General features: G+C 41.1%; 1 protein-coding gene across 1 annotated transcript; it reads right to left on the bottom strand.

Moving 5' to 3' along the window:
- Positions 1 to 2,690: 2,690 nt before the first annotated feature.
- Positions 2,691 to 16,433, bottom strand: LOC149098887 (uncharacterized). Its single transcript, XM_089277296.1, has 5 exons — positions 16,366 to 16,433; positions 16,049 to 16,257; positions 7,738 to 7,863; positions 4,966 to 7,497; positions 2,691 to 3,674 (listed from the first exon to the last, which is right to left on the bottom strand). Exons 1-5 carry the CDS (start codon positions 16,431 to 16,433, stop codon positions 2,761 to 2,763), a joined length of 3,849 nt encoding a protein of 1,282 aa, XP_089133422.1. The 3' UTR covers positions 2,691 to 2,760.
- Positions 16,434 to 17,050: the final 617 nt, after the last annotated feature.

Genomic DNA, 17,050 nt, shown 5'->3' on the forward strand with positions numbered 1-17,050 from the left:
TATTTTCATAAATTTCCTGCTTAAAGCTAACCAGCAATTTGTAGAAATACTACCTACAACCTATATCTTCCAATCCCGCAGTATTTGTAACATACAAAGTTGTGTGATCCGATCATGATCAAGAAGCGTTATACTGATATGTAAATAGATCGCAACTGTACGCCGCTAACCAACACTTATTTCTCTTTCGATTTAGATAAAAGTCGAAGATTAATCCTTTAGAATTACATGATAACAAAATTGTTAGACTCACAGAGTTTTTCGAAGGTTTGGAAATCAGCAGTGCGACAAAGATTCTGTGATATAGCGTCGAAAATATGACCGCGTAACATGTGCGGACCGCTTAGGGAACACATCCTTTTCGCTTATCCGATGAATTTCGCTGCAAACTTTGAGAACAATTTACATTGGTTATTTGGAGTTACGACTTAAAACGTGTGACAATGTGAAATCGGTAATTGTATGAAATGTTTCCTTCCGCCTTGCTTCCCGCAGCTTCAAAAATACAGGTCCAAACAATACGATTTTCAATCGATCGAAGCCAATGTTTTGGAGGTCATCAAGTCTCGAAAACTGCGACACGTACGTCGCTCTTATAAACATGAAGCATTCAACTGAAAGTAAAACACAAACTGGATTTAACAGAACCTTGACAAAATACATTCTCGGTAAGGACAAATGTAAACGGGCTATAATCACGCGTGGGAATCTTATGTTTAGTTGACGAAATTACCATCCAAAGCAGTCCTTGAGTTTTCTTTCCTGCTTTTCGTTTGCCTGCTCCTCCACTTCGTATCTAGCTTTCCATTCCTAATATACAAGCAACTCGTCCGCAAAGAAGTCTTCCCCTTCGTCGCTTGAAATATTGTAAATTGCTCTCAAAGCTCTAAGCAGTGAGTTCACAGTTGTCGAACGTGCTCGATCGAAGTTTATTTCGGAGTCTTCCGAATCGAAACTTAACTCTGACTCCAGTGACGAAAAAGAAATGATTCTGAGACAAAACTTGGACGTTTTAGTCCCAAAATACATCGGAACGATTAGTTTTGTGTTCCATTTTCTCGAGCAAATACAGAGAGTTCACTGAGGCGCCATTGTGTTTGGTTCCTGGGTAGACGTCATCAGGTACTGCCGCCCCAGACTCCCTAAAACGCGGTCGTGAAACCTTCAAGCGCGACTTTGAAAGGGCATAGAAAATCGAGGATTCAACCAAATTCAAAAATTTCTTCGCCCAAATGCTTCGAATAAAGTCTAGATTCGTTTTAGCGAAAAAAAAAAATTGGGGTTAGGTGCACTTTAAGTATGTCGTCACACCAACTGACAAAAATATCGACATCTGAAGCCACTCGATCGCTTTCTACAATGAACTAGCATCGGATGCAAACTGTGCTTCAGTCAAGGAGCTGCAAAATCACTGTTTATATACAATGAGTGGTAACGGGATTTTTTTCTTTTGAAAACGAACTGTAACCAGCGAACTCTGAATGCTTCAAGAACGAGATACCTACGACGTCTCTGCGTGGAAAATAAAATACAAACGGTACACTCGCTTGCAAGAAAGAGCCGTTACACTCTTGGGTACTGGGATCTAACAACGCACTAAACAAGCAGCAACAACAACAACAACTCAGCTTTGGTTCCAACAGCAGTGTTTATTTTCTCTGGATAGTACTTTCAATTTAATCAAAAGGTTATCGAAAAAGCTTTGCGACTGCGATCGCTTATTTATGACTTTTACCAGCGTTTATTGTTCAAAACATATAACAAGTGCACTAAGATAACGACGAGAAAAAAAATTACAACGAACACGAAGTCCTTTGAGGGTAGTGCAACCTTTAAAAAATGCTAGTTTTAGCTCAAGAATTTACTGTTACAAGTGATCGTTACTTGGACGGGAAAGTTCGAACTAAATTACTCTAAATTAAAAAAAAAAAAACGAATTCTCGCTTAAAACAACTAACCCAACATTCATTACTGAAACTGGACGAAACGGCCAAAGTATACATGGCTCCAAGCGTTCGAACTTTCAGTAAGACGAGTTAGCAGATAACAGGTAGTTAAACAAAGTCCTATTGAACTGAACGAACTTCGGTCATGAAACTTATTAGCAAAATAATCCACAGGCTTAATTAGAAACTGGCAAAATGTAATAACAGAGGAAATATCTTGTAATTAAACTCTGGCAAATAAAGCTGCTGTTGGCTTTTGAAAATGCAATGTTTAAAAATTATGACAAGTAAACACAAATTTAAATATTGATAATAATTACGGCGGAAATTAAAAATTGTATCGAAGCAAAGACAAAGGCTAAATGCGAATAGCCGGCAAGCAAATATTCATTGAAAAACGGACTCAAACTGTTACCGCGCTATCTTTCTAGAGCTAAATATATTTCACTACCAAAACTTAAACTTGAATGGATATTATGAGCAAATAAAGCAAATTATCGAAAAGCTGAATATGCCTCTATAAAGTTCCACGGCGGAGGTATTAAACTGAGCATTCTACAAGTTGCTCCTGACTGTATATTGCCTTTATTCTTAATGATACAAGTTTCTCGAAAGTTACGACACTAATTGCCGTTACTTCTAAAGCTTCTGTTTTTATATTCCTATCTTGTAAGCACCGTAGTAGGTGCAAAAAAATAGAAATACAAGAATACAGTTATTTAGTTTTAATTACGATCAGACAGAAATCGAAGTCTAGTTTATGAGTTTATTCATGTTTGTCCACTGAGATATGACCAAGCCATCGTTCTTCCAGTTACAGCCAAGTGTCCTCGACATCCCTTGGCTCCGCGCCAGGCTGCCCTTCCTCTGGAGATGGGTTAGCTTCTTGTTCTGTGAGGCTATGGGTAACCCGTCCTCCCTCATAAACATCAACGGTCAAGCTCTCCTGGCATGTCAAGTATTCTTCATTTTCTTCGCTGAGAGTAACAACCACTTCATCGGGCTTCCCTGCATTTGAAGTTGGGTTAGCTGCTTGTTCTTTGCGATCAAAAGTAACCCGTCTTGGCTCATGAACATCAACACGTACAGTCAAGCTTCCCTGACCGATCACGTTTTCGTCCGCTTTCTTTCTGGGATTTTCAGCCACTCTATCACGCTTCCTTGCCTTTGGAGTTGCGTTGGTTGCCATTTCTTCAAGATCAAAGGTAACCCCTCTGGGCTCATGAACGTCAACACGTACAGTCAAGCTCTCCTGACCAATGACGTTTTCCTTATTTTTCTTCCTGGGATTTTTAGCCACTCTATCACGCTTCCTTGCTCTTGGAGTTGGGCTAATTTCTTGGTCTTTGAGGTCAAAGGTAACCCGTTTGCGCTTACGAGTATCAACACTTACGGTCAAGCTCTCCTGACCAATCGCGTTATCCTCATTTTCCTCTCTGAGATTACGAGCCACTTTACCACGCTTCCTTGCTTTTGGAGTTGGCTTAGTTTCTTGTTCCTTGAGTTCAAACGTAACCAGTCCACTGTCCTTTAAAGTGCTGGACACCGACGGCATGTCGATTCCACCAGTTTGCAGCTGTTGCTTCAGGATGTTCGTTCCAGTCAATCCGCTTATTTCGCTCTGCAGTTCGGTAAGTGGCAGGATCAAAGCAAGACAACAAGAAAAAGACCATTGGCGATTTTTGCGCCATTGTTTTATGTAACGATGGAGGTATACAGCATACTGAACTGTGAAAAAGATAAGAAAGAAATCAGTATTTTTTTTTTCCCATGGAAGAAAATCGCAAGTAGTCTTTTAGGCGATACGAAAGTAAAAGTTAATTATAAAATGCCAGTCAACCCTTGCTGCGGAGATATTCCAATGATTTTCTTTTTCGGTTTTGACATTGCTGTAGATTTTACCGATGCAAATACAGGAGACCGAGAAAAAAAAAACCAATAATTATGATAAAACAAAAAAGAAAAAATGAAACACTAAGCGACAGTTTATTTAACTCTCACTCAAACGCCTTTGGATTTGCATAACCCATTGTTTATCCCTATTCAGATATATAAGAGAAGCGGGTTGGGGGCGGGGGTAGAAAGGGCCCGTGATAGCTGTTTCATTATTTATGTAAAATAAATTTAACCACATTTTTACAGGCATGTTTTTACAAATTTGAAAATTGTAATCTTTATTTGAAGTTAGCTTTCACGGAATTACGGTCAATTTTTCAATGAACTTTATAGAATTACTTTATTACTTATTTTGAATTCCAAAACTAAAAACTGACGTTTTAGAAAAATCCAGGAAAATCGGTTGATCCAAGATGGCGGCTCCTTCGAAAACCTTCCCTAATAGGCCAATTCGATATATTTAAATTCAGCTTGATAGTGAGGCCTAGAGGACACAAACAAAAGAAATGAATAAACATGTCATTCAATTTCCTTTGTTTGTGTCTTCTAAGCCTCACTACCAAGCTGAAGTTTGATTTATCGAAAACAGTTTATTGCCACGTAATATGACGTCACTTTTCTATGTTATTGACAACAAAGGAGAAATGTTTGGACTAAGAGCCGGTCTTAATAGGGTTAAAGATGATTTTAGGCTAGGCAATGCTATTTCCTTTTGGTAATCCAAAACTATAATTGTTCAGTTACTTGAACTTTAAAAGTAGCTCACATGATTTCGAAATGTTACACAGACTCTTTGTTTAGATATTTTTTCATTCACGTCGACAGAATTCTAGTTTGGCAAAATGCCATCGTCTGGCCTTTTGAAATTTTGGTCAGAGTACTAGCTTCGTCAGTTTTCTACCATTTTGTGAATATATATTTTTTTCTTTTTGTTTGTCAGTTCAAGCTACTTCACAATAAAACACTATTAGACTACTTAATTAGTCCGTGGTTTTCTATTTAGCAATAAGTTTTAGAGGTTGTTCCACGGGTTAACAAAACTCACTTAGGGGCAAGCTGACAAGCTGATTGTAAATAAATGATTCATTCTATACTGGCAGATAATATACGAATCAATAATTACCAACGAGAAGGGTGATCACTAGCGTATTAGCTCCAACCACCAGTATGTTGAACGTGATGCCGTCCACGTATGGGTCAATGGAGGATGATGACATACCCTCTTCAGGAATTCTACTTACAGCTCCTATGCCCAAATTAAGGAATGTGACAGACAGAGATGACAGCATTAACCTGTTCTCGAATGGATCTGCCATAGGGCTGATGAGGGAAAACAACACCACATAAAGTCCTGAGGTGACGAAGGCTAATCCAACATAGGCCCTGCTCTCTCCACCCAAAAAGATAAGAGCAGCCGTCATAACAAGCTTGCGAATCATTTCAATGTACTCCCAGTACCATGCACGGGAATGATAGTTTTCGAAGAGGAATCGTAATCCCATTACAATTCCCGTGGCTTGCTCTTGATGTTCCAAAGCTTCATTCTCCGAGTGGACTATATTACCCTTCGCTTGCTCTTGAGGCATCAAAGCTTCATTCTCGGCGTGGATTACATTTCCCGTGGCTTGCTCTTGAGGCTCCAAATCTTCATTCTCGGCATGGATTAAATTTCCCGAGTTTTGCGCTTGATGTTTCAAATCTTCGTTTTCGGCCTGGATAACATTTTCCGTGTTTTGCTCTTGAGGCTCCAAATCTTTATTCTCGGCATCGGTATGGATTAAATTTCCCGCGTTTTGTTCTTGATGTTCCAAATCTTCATTTTCGGCGTGGATAACATTTCCCGTGTTTTGCTCTTGAGGCTCCAAGTTTTCATTCTCGGCATCGGCATGGATTAAATTTCCCGCGTTTTGTTCTTGATGTTCCAAATCTTCCTTTTCGGCGTGGATAACATTTCCCATGTTTTGCTCTTGGGGCTCCAAATCTTCATTCTTGGCATGGATTAAATTTCCCGCGTTTTGTTCTTGATGTTCCAAATCTTCATTCTCGGTGTGGATAGCATTCCCTGCGTTTTGCTCTTGATGCTCCAGATCTTCATTTTCGGCGTGGATAACATTTCCCGTGTTTTGCTCTTGAGGCTCCAAGTTTTCATTCTCGGCATCGGCATGCATTAAATTTTCCGCGTTTTGTTCTTGATGTTCCAAATCTTCCTTTTCGGCGTGGATAACATTTCCCATGGTTTGCTCTTGGGGCTCCAAATCTTCATTCTTGGCATGTATTAAATTTCCCGCGTTTTGTTCTTGATGTTCCAAATCTTCATTCTCGGTGTGGATAGCATTCCTTGCGTTTTGCTCTTGATGCTCCAGATCTTCATATTCGGCGTGGATAACATTTCCCGTGTTTTGCTTTTGAGGCTCCAAATCTTCATTTTCGGTGTTGATAGCATTTCCCGTGGCTTGCTTTTGAGGCTCCAAAGCTTCACTCTCGGCGTCGAGTACGTTTCCACGAAGCACCTTACGTTGTCTCCAAAGAGCTATCAGCGAGGCAGTGGGAAGTAAGATGATGTAAAATACGGCGCAGTATGCAACGATGACCGAACGATTGTACTCTTGACTGTTGCAGTTCATGCTGTAGTCTGCTCTGAGGTATTCGTCACATGTTTCGTCTTCTTCGTCGATGCAAAGTTTGCGACAGGCAAGTGGAACTACTTGTGCTGTCTTCGAGCACGTACTGAGATACGTCAGGAAAAGGAAGAAAAACGAGTTTCGGTAAATCACCTCTTTAGTCTGGGCAACCTTTTTTTCTTTCTGTTGTCTGTTCAAAGCGCTTCGCAGTAGAAATAACTTTCTTAGTCCAAAAGCAAGGACAGACATCAGGATGGCAGCAGCATTCATCGCGAGTATGGCAAACAAGTCTGCAAAGGCGTTCATTCTTGCATTTGGCAAGAGACAATGAATCGGTGCCACCTGGAAAACATTCATCTGCAATATCTCGGAGTATCTTCCAATAACCTCAAGAGCGCCTGGCCATTTTATATATGAAAATGTTTCCAGAACTCCATTTGTGACTTGGTAGAAGCCAATAACAATTTTTAGCCTGCAGAGAATAATATCCACTGAAGAACGTCCTTTTTTTTTCTTGCTTTTTCTTTTGCTTGTCCAAATTATAACAGCAAGGACTATTGCAGCTACTACCGCTATGATTGACAGCTGGACAGTCATCCATTTTTTGGTTGGACACAGCCGGCATGTTTGCAATTGTTTATAGTAACCAGGACTGCATACCGCGCATAATGGACCTTGGTAGCCTGTGGCACATAATGAATCTTGACCCCCCTTACAGGACTCTTCTCTCGGACATTTGTATGACTTCGGCACGGGGTGTGGGAACTCATTGAGGGAATGATTAGTTATTGAGAAATTGATGCTTTTGCCAGGAGTGTAAGTTACATTAACGAGGCTCATCGCAAAATCTTTATAAAGAAGTTTGTAAGTTTCGTTTCTCCATTTCCACCAATAACCGGTCTTTAGAGTAGCAGATTCGTTGTCACAGTGTAATCCATCTTCACAAAGTTTGCAACCTTCAAACCGATGAGTACGGTGATAACCTTTTGAACATTTACAAGCGCGATACCCAGCGAAAGTTAGGGTATCTGTTCCTGTTAAAAAAAAAAAAAAAAAAAAAAAATCAAAGAAACAAGCCTACATACTCAGGCTGTTTATAGTTTAGTTTCAAATCTAAATCAATCGATAAATATATATTTTTTTATTTTTTCGGTGGTTGCCTTTAGAAGCATAGTAATGCATGGCCACACAAGACCTAAATGCTAGATTCTCCCGATAATGGAGCTTTCAGAAAAAAAAGCTTTGCAGATAACAGATTTCCAGTAATTTATTACCTTTCGGACACGGATTGCAATCTGCCATCATCTTTCCAGGTGCTTTATCAGTGGGGACGAAAGTGCCATTGGGACACTGACGGCAACTTTGGTTAACAAAGGCTTCAGTGTCAGAGTAGAAGCCACCTGTGGCAAGAAGACATTGATTGAACAAGTTAGGTCCTACATGGCATGACATCACCCTCTGCTGGTACTGCTATATATCCCTTACCTCCAATAGTCCAGCCTCGAGTTAAACAGGACGTATACCGCTGAATGTAAATACTAAAGAAGCATTTGTACAGTATAAGTCTCACTCAGAACTTTAATATCTAAAAATGCCAGTGAGAACATGAACTAATATAAAAAAAATTTACACTGTTTTGTGTTACGCTTCAGCACTTTCACTAAGATATATGTTGTAAATAATTTACTTAAGATTGAGACTAGCACTGTACAGACGAATCTTTTTTGTTAACTCGAAGCTGTGTTAGGGTGCGCGTTGCACTCTGGACTGCATAATAAAGTAGCGTGTGTTCTCGTCCAACATGGCGTCGTGTGTTGTCTGACAGCTTGGTGTCAGAAGTTTTCGTAACTTCACGCCCCATCTCTTGGTCTAGCCTCTTAATGTGACGGAATTTGCGGGTGGTAACTCAGACGAACGCTCTAGACGAAATCTGGTCGTCAAGCGAGCTCAGATGAAGTAAATATGGCCGAAAACAAGCTGCCAAAGCTATCGCTCAGCGAAGAAAAAGCAGCAAGTGTAAGAATATGGCGCCGGGAATTTAACGCTTGGTGTCTACTGCAGCGAGCCTGGAGGGACGCCAGCAAATGTCCAATGACTCTACATCATTGGGTTGCTGAAAAGGCCCAGTCCGAAACTGCGGCTTTCTTTCTTGCTCTCCCAGATGATGTCTTGGAAGTTTTTGATACCACAATCTTCGCGAAAATGACAACAACGGAGAAAAAACAACCCTTGATATATCAGCAGCGCCTAGAGGTTCATTTTGTCGGCCAGGAGACCATAATGCCTGAACGGTTAGCCATTTTCAACTGCATACAAAAACCTGACGAGTCCGTAACAGATTTCGAAACCCGGATCAGAAGCACTGCCCAAAAGTCCAAATATTTCTGAAATGACGGATCCAGTTCAGGAGCTCATGCGAGACCGTTTGTGCACGGGCGTCCACCACAAAGACCTTAGAGAACTGCCTCTTTACCATTACAAGGAAGACGGGAAAACACCCTATACAGTTCACGAACAACTTGCCCGTGCAAAGTCCTGGGAAGCAGCTCACAATACCGATATAGCCATTATGCACTCAGCCAACCCTAAACTCGAAGAGCAAGTCAATCAATTGACAAACAAATCGATACAACGCCCTCGTAGAAAATGTGGTCACTCCAGCAAGGACTGTCCAGCGACCAGACCAGGTACCTATTGAATTAATTGTTATATGACTGAGAACCACTTTGTTAAGGCGTGCAGATCTCCCAAAGACAAGTTTAAGTTTGAGTTTGAAAAGAAACAAAGAAAAAACAACAAGCGCCCTCCCTCACGGCGCTCAGACACTATTCACCAGTTCTCTTAAGAAAATGGTGCGTCTGCAACGTATTCTGATGATGACGATGACTACGTGGCCCACTCGTTCTCAGCGTTTGCTCTTCATGACGACGTGGAGGACGACAAGTACTTCACCTGGCTCCCAGTTTCTGTTAGCCCCGAAAAGAGTATAAAGGTGTTAATGCAAGTGGACTCTGCAGCGTCCTGCAACAACTTGCCATCATCGGTGTCAGGAAGATATCGTCTCTGGTTCCGCTAAAGCCTTCCCATGTCAGGATATTTCCCTACTCTAGGGAAGCTATTCGTCCGTTGGGTAAAGTCAGTCTAGTTTGCGGGAAAGTCTCACGCTTTGAAACACTAGAATTTCAAGCCATAGACTCGGCGTGCATTCCAGGCAAACCGGCTCTCATAACTGGTAGAGACAATAAGTGTCTCGGCCTGCTGAAATTTCACAAGAATAGAGTATTCTCCTCAACAACGTCAGACTTCAAACTGCCTCACTTCATCTGACTTCCTCAAACCAGCACCTCTTCAGTCAGTGGTCACAGCGGACCTGCAACCAGGCCACCTCCAAAGGGATCAATTGGTTACCATGTACGAGGATAACTTTGAAGGTCTGGGAACTGTGGGTCAGCCAATCCGCCTGACCTTGAATCCTGAAGTTCCACCCTGCCATGCAGGCATCCATAGAGAACCAGTAGCGAAACTTGAAAAAGTGAAAGCAAAACTTGACGACATGGTGAAATGTGGAAAGCTCAAGAAGGTGAACTAACCCACAAATTGGTGCAGCAACATGACGGTTAGAGAAAGTGTCCTCCCCGATGGCACCACCAAAGTACAGCTATTCTTAGATCCTAGCCAAACGTTGAATGAAGCCATCATAATTCCGCGCTACCAAATTCCCACCGTCCAGGTGATACTTCCGCGATTGTCAGGGAAGAAGCACAAGACGTTCTCCATATTCGATGCCCTAGATGGCTTCACCCAAGTTGTGCTAACAGATGAGCCCAGCCTGCTCACCACCATGCACACGTCCTTGGATCGATATTGCTGGCTCCGCCTTCCTTATGGCATTAGTTGTGCTCCGGAGGAATTCCAGTTACGAATGCACGAGGCCCTTGAAGGTCTGCAAGATGCGTACTGCGTAGCTGACGATATCCTTGTCGTGCGCCAAGGCGACACAGTTGAGGAAGCAAACAGAAATCATGATCTCAATGTCCACGCGTTAATGAAGCGCGCTCGGGATAAGAATCTGAAGTTCAACCCAGAAAAGATTCAGTTCAAGTTGTCAAAGATCACCTTAATGGGCCACGTAATATCCGACCTGGGAGTGAAAGCGGACCCGAGCAAGGCCAAGGCCATTTTTGACATGCCGCCCCCTATAAGCAGGGTGTCATGCGCTTCTGTGGCATGGTGAACTACTTGAACACCCTCTGCCCTAACCTGTCGCAAGTGATCAAGCCTTTGCTTTACCTCAGAAAGCAAGATCGTGAATTCATCTGGTCAGACGTTCACCAAGAAGCATTCGCCAAAGCAAAGCATCTCATTGCGAGTGCTCCGTGCGTGGCTTACTTTAATAACAAAAGGCCAGTTACTCTCCAAGTGGATGCGTCACAAGGAGGGCCTGGGGAGCCCTTCTCCAGCCTAATGATTCCGGAGATCTTCAACCAGTGGCTCACACATCCTGCAAGCTCCGCCCTAACAAAAAAGTGTGGGCTCAAATTGAGCCTAGCCGTAGTATCAGCATGCGACAGGTGGGACCCCTGGATTTATGGCAGCGAAGTGAATGTGCACACAGACCACTAGCCCCTAGAAACTATATTGAAGAAGCCTCTACGCTCCGAACCTCGCCGCCTTCAGAAAATGATGATGTGGCTGTAACGCTGCAACATCAGAGTTACATACAAGAAGGGTACGTCACTCATGCTGACTAACACCCTCTCGAGGAGCCCCCTCCCAATCGTCAACGACTCCAAACAGACCAACTTTGAGATCTTCAGAATTGACATAGACAACAACATCGGAAACCCTCGGGTCACGTCCGAGACATTGAAAGATATCAAAGCTGCAACAGCAAGTGACCCCACACTTTGTAGCCTGAACAGGGTTATAATCACAGGCTGGCCTTCAAGAAAACCGGCACTTCACCAAAGTGTACATCCCTATTGGAACTTTAGGGAAGAGCTTAACTTTCAAGATGGGGTCATCTATAAAGGGACGCAGGTACGTATCTCGTTGACAAAAAGAAACTTCATTCTGCAGAAGGCTCACGCTGCACACTTTGGAGCTGAATCAAACATACGCCTCTGTAAGGACACTGAATTCTGGCCAGGCACGAAGTCTGATATTCGGGAAGCATGCCGCTCTTGTAGGAAGTGTGCACAGGACCAAGTAGAGAATGCCAAGGACCCCATGAAGTCCCAGCCTATTCCAGAGTACCCCTGGCAGTTTGTAAGTCAGGGTCTTTTTACTTTAAAGTGATCATTACTCAGATTTTATCGAGGTTGATGAGCTGGAAAACACTTTGTCTGCCACCGTCGTGGCCAAAACTGAAGTCCATTTTGCCCGCCATGATGTCCCTGAAACGATATTAACTGACAATGGAACTCAATTTATTGTATCAGACTTTGAGCGGCTCTGCCAAATGTATCAGACAAACCACGTCATGAGCTCACCTTACTGGCCCAAGGGAAATGGAAAGTCAGAGGCGTCAGTGAAAATCGTCAAGCGCATCTTGAAAAAGTCTGGGAAAAATGGCCTACATGAAGCTCTTCTTGCTTAAAGAAACACCCCCTAAGAGGGACATCTTTTGAGCCCAACGCAAAGGAGTATGGGATGCCGCATTCGTGGACTTCTTCTATCTCTAAAGAGCTCTTGTTACCGAGCGACAACACTGCTGAAGTAGTCCAAGGAAATATCGCCACTAAGCGCGCTAGGGATAAACAACATTATGACACAACCGCTAGTAGCACTCTACCCTCGTTAGAAATAGGCGACTTTGTTTACGTCAAGCCGTCCCCTCATGACAAGTCCGGTCCTTGGCTCTACGGTCTGGTGACTGCCATTCCGACTCCTAGGCCCTACATTGTGGAAACACCTACAGGTTTAACCAGACGGAACCGGACGCACCTGCGTCCTGCGGCACCGCCACCTCCTGGTGCTCTAGTCCCGAGGTCGTGGATGGACAAGCTGTCTCCCAGTCCTGTGCCGGCTTCGGAACACTCAGCGCGCCTGCCAACCACTCCAAAAGTTGTTCAATCTGTCAATTCACCCTCCACTCCACCGTCCACTCGACTGCCTTGCGCTTCACCAGTTGTCCAACCTGTCCTTCCGCCGTTCACTCCACCTGCAGTGCAATTATCCGCCCCCAATGAACCGCCAGTGCAGAATACTGTAGTTAAAGCCCTCTAAACTAGTCTGTGCCTGTCCCATTAGTAACAAACGTCGAAGAACCATGTGTGTGCTCTCAACCAAGCCCAACTGCCAAGCAGAGCCAAACAAACAAGTCTGAAAAAAACTCGTTCTGGCCGAGTGTCCAAACCGCCTACACGTTTGGACCTATGAACTCCCGTTCTAGCCATCAGTGACATGAAACACACAAGTTACTGTCAATAATAGTTTTTTTTTTCTCTCTTTCCTTTTCTTTTTTTTTCCTCTCCTTTTCGTTGAATTTATGTAAGGACACTTTAATTTATTTAGGAACTTTCTGGCCCACTGTAGCTGTGGCACAAGACCCTTTAGGCATTCACTAAATGTTTTGTTCAGTTTATAGCTTTAAAAAAAAGGAAAGGAGATCTTAGGGTGCGCGTTGCACTCTGGGCTGCATAATAAAGTAGCGTGTTTTCTCGTCCAACATGGCGTTGCGTGTTGTCTCACAACTGCTGCACTACTGATCCAGATATTTTTTATAAGTATCGCCCTTTCAGTTAATTTACTTGGAGAATCTTACTCAAGCTTTGATAAGAACTTCTGAAAGTTAGAATCACGTGAAAGAAAATAAGAAGCTAAGTCTGAACCATTAATGCTATCTCATTTCTGTTAGCTTCCATGGCATTCGTACAGCGCAGCTTGCTACAACCACACGTAAGCTCTCAAGTGTAGAAGTGGTTTCGTCTAAGTGTGTTATCTCATAGCTTCTATTGTATTGCATTGTAGTGTTAATATCAGAGCCAACATCGTCCCTGAAGAAAGCGCAATTGTGAACAAAAAAAGAGACCAAAACAAATATATATATATATATATATATATATATATATATATATATATATATATATATATATATATATATATATATACATATACATATATAGTTAAGTGTAAGATGAGGCGTCATGAAGCAAAACTTCTAACTGTTCCGGCTTTTAATGTGACGTTTCGGCCTTCGGCCTTCTTCAGATTGGAACAATATTTACAAGTTAAAAAATAAAACGTTAAAAATCCTAGCAAGTTTACAGATTTGCATGTATATATATAAGATCAGAAAAATGTAAATGTAATTACATAATGCTATAACACCTGAAATAATAGATTACATAACAAGCTATTGTCAACTTACAAGAACGCGCCGGGTGATAAGGTTACAACAATGTATCTGCGAGCGCCTTAATTACTAAGTGTATAATAGTCAGTCTAATTCTGTATTGTAACAAGCTAATGGCAACTTACAAGAACGCGCAAGTGGTGAGATTACAACAATGTATCTGCGAGCGCCTTAATTACTAAGTGTATAAGTGTATAATAGTAAGTCTAATTATGTATTGTAACGGACGCGATTTTTGGATCTAAATTCCCGTCTTTTATTAAGACCATGAGGGCTGAGTGTAAATAGCTGGGAGGTCCAATAGGCCTCTCTGGTCAATAACAACTTATCAATATACGCAGCAACCCCCTGGCTAGTAATTTGTTCGATGACGATAAAATTAATTTCGGAAATTTCGTGCCTAGTACAATTAAAATGGACTGCAAGCTCACACGTCTTTTTGTTGGTGAGCATGGATGATTTGTGATTGCGAAAACGTACTTTAAATTCTGTTGTGGTGGAACCTACATACTGCAATTTGCATTTATTGCACGAGGCCAAGTAAACAACGTTTTTGGAAGAGCAAGACAATTTTTGCTTTATCTTGTAGACTCGGCCTGTGGAAAAACTTTTAAATTTGGAATCTTGAATTAAAATTTTTTTGCAAAGATCACAACGAGTACAACATTTGAAGCACCCTCCCATTTCGTTCTCTGCCTGGTTTGCCCCGTTGTCGCCACGAAATTTAGATGGTGCTAAAATATCTTTGAGGTTTTTGGTACGGCGATATGCTGGAAAAATCGATTTAGATGGAAAAATTTCAAGTAATTCGGGCGACGATCTCAGAAGATGAGCATGTTTCTTGATAACTCTCTGAATATCAGGCAGGATAGGATTGTAGTCAAGAACTAACGGGAAAACTCTCTTGACAGGCTTGGCTTTTTTCTTAAGCAATTCTGATCTCTCAATACTAAGCGCTTTGTCGAATTGTTTGTCTACTAAAGCTGCATTATAGCCCTGGGACTTAAGATACCCTTTGTATTCAGCACACCTCTCGTTAAGAAAATCGTCAGAGGAACAATTACGTCTAATTCGTAGAGCAACCCCATAGGGAATAGCCCTTTTACAATGTGCCGGATGAGACGTGTGAGCTTGCAGTCCATTTTAATTGTACTAGGCACGAAATTTCCGAAATTAATTTTATCGTCATCGAACAAATTACTAGCCAGGGGGTTGCTGCGTATATTGATAAGTTGTTATTGACCAGAGAGGCCTATTGGACCTCCCAGCTATTTACACTCAGCCCTCATGGTCTTAATAAAAGACGGGAATTTAGATCCAAAAATCGCGTCCGTTACAATACATAATTAGACTTACTATTATACACTTATACACTTAGTAATTAAGGCGCTCGCAGATACATTGTTGTAATCTCATCACTTGCGCGTTCTTGTAAGTTGCCATTAGCTTGTTACAATACAGAATTAGACTGACTATTATACACTTAGTAATTAAGGCGCTCGCAGATACATTGTTGTAACCTTATCACCCGGCGCGTTCTTGTAAGTTGACATTAGCTTGTTATGTAATCTATTATTTCAGGTGTTATAGCATTATGTAATTACATTTACATTTTTCTGATCTTATATATATACATGCAAATCTGAAAACTTGCTAGGATTTTTAACGTTTTATTTTTTAACTTGTAAATATTGTTCCAATCTGAAGAAGGCCGAAGGCCGAAACGTCACATTAAAAGCCGGAACAGTTAGAAGTTTTGCTTCATGACGCCTCATCTTACACTTAACTAAAATTCACATTGAAACACGGTATCTTTTGATCCTTCTACTGGAAGTCACCGTTTGGAAAACCATATTATTCTGCATATATATATATATATATATATAAAGTGTAAAATTTGATTTTCGTAGAACAGTGCTCAATACATCAGAGTAGAGCGAAGTATACAATGTGGGAGGAAAAACACAAATAAACTACAAGTTCATCCCTACAAGCATATATGTATATAAGATTATTCTTATTAAATCCCCTGATGAGTGGGCAACCACGAAACAGGCTTGTAGGGATGAACTTGTAGTTTATTTGTGTTTTTCCTCCCACATTGTATATATATATATATATATATATATATATATATATATATATATATATATATAAAAGTAGTTAATGCCCGTGCAACCGTTATTTAATGCAATAGCTCTGACGAGTTGTTAAGATATTATAACTACCTGCAGGACAATCCAAGCACACAAGTTTACTATGGTCGGTGGCAGATGAATTGACAAACGTTCCCCTGGGACATGGAAGTAGCTTGTATTTATCTTGGTCTTTCCTTCTGGCAAATCCAGCTCCAGCAAAAGCCTCGAATAAGGTGTCACGAACCCAATAATCATCACTTGGGATATCGATGTCGTCATTGTCATCTTTCCCCAACCCACTAAAATCGAATACAAAAACACATTACTGCAAGGGTACGACTGAGAAGTTCTGTAATAAGCACAAGTTAATGCAATTAAATCAAAGGTCTCCACGAAATTTTACATACATGCGAATTCTGCAACGTTCTGTGCCTGCCTTCATAAATCTCAGTTTGTCAATGTTTCCCTCGGCCATGTTTCTACGAAATACAAAGACATCATTAAACTCTTTCTTTTTTCTAAGAATATGTTTCATATGAATATCGAGTCTGAAATTTGAAAAATTAAAGAATATTTTGAGAATAACCCGAGGCTAATATTTTGAAAAGAATATAATTTTGTGTGATGACAATTTGTAAATACAATACAACACAATCATATGATTTTATTAATTAAACTGTATTAAGAGTAACTGTCCATAAAAATGGAAAATAACTCGGCAAGGGTCCAAAATTCGATTTCGCTCATATTTTCATGGTAGATAGGCTAGGGCATGACAAAAACTACTGAATAGTTCGTTTTGGCAAAATATCCTTTTATTTCAAAGATTAAAGCAAATTACCAAATTCCGTTGAAATCGTCATTTGACGCACCATTTTATTAAACAAGTTTGAGAGCCTCGCATGCAAAAGCACATCATTCTTCCGTCTTTAAAACACTCAAATATTTTTGTGCAATGTTTAAATGTGTACTGGGTTGATTTTAGGGAATGTTACGTTGTCTTTTTGGGTGCAAAATAATTAAATTTCGAAGACATGTATTTCATTTACTTAAAAGTACTTCGTGAATATAATTAATTTTCACCTTGTGCGA

This window comes from Orbicella faveolata, unplaced genomic scaffold (assembly GCF_042242905.1).
Source record: "Orbicella faveolata isolate gen_17 unplaced genomic scaffold, um_ofav_v1 contig_46, whole genome shotgun sequence".
Classification (NCBI taxonomy): domain Eukaryota; kingdom Metazoa; phylum Cnidaria; class Anthozoa; order Scleractinia; family Merulinidae; genus Orbicella; species Orbicella faveolata.

What these genes read in the sequence shown, in the direction of transcription:
- LOC149098887 (XM_089277296.1), bottom strand. Translation starts at nt 16,433, where the DNA reads ATGGCCGAGGGAAACATTGACAAACTGAGATTTATGAAGGCAGGCACA. An exon ending in GAACGTTGCAGAATTCGCAT is followed by an intron (nt 16,258 to 16,365) that starts GTATGTAAAATT and finishes ATTCGATTTTAG; the next exon opens with TGGGTTGGGGAAAGATGACA. An exon ending in TTGCAATCCGTGTCCGAAAG is followed by an intron (nt 7,498 to 7,737) that starts GTAATAAATTAC and finishes TTTTTTTAACAG; the next exon opens with GAACAGATACCCTAACTTTC.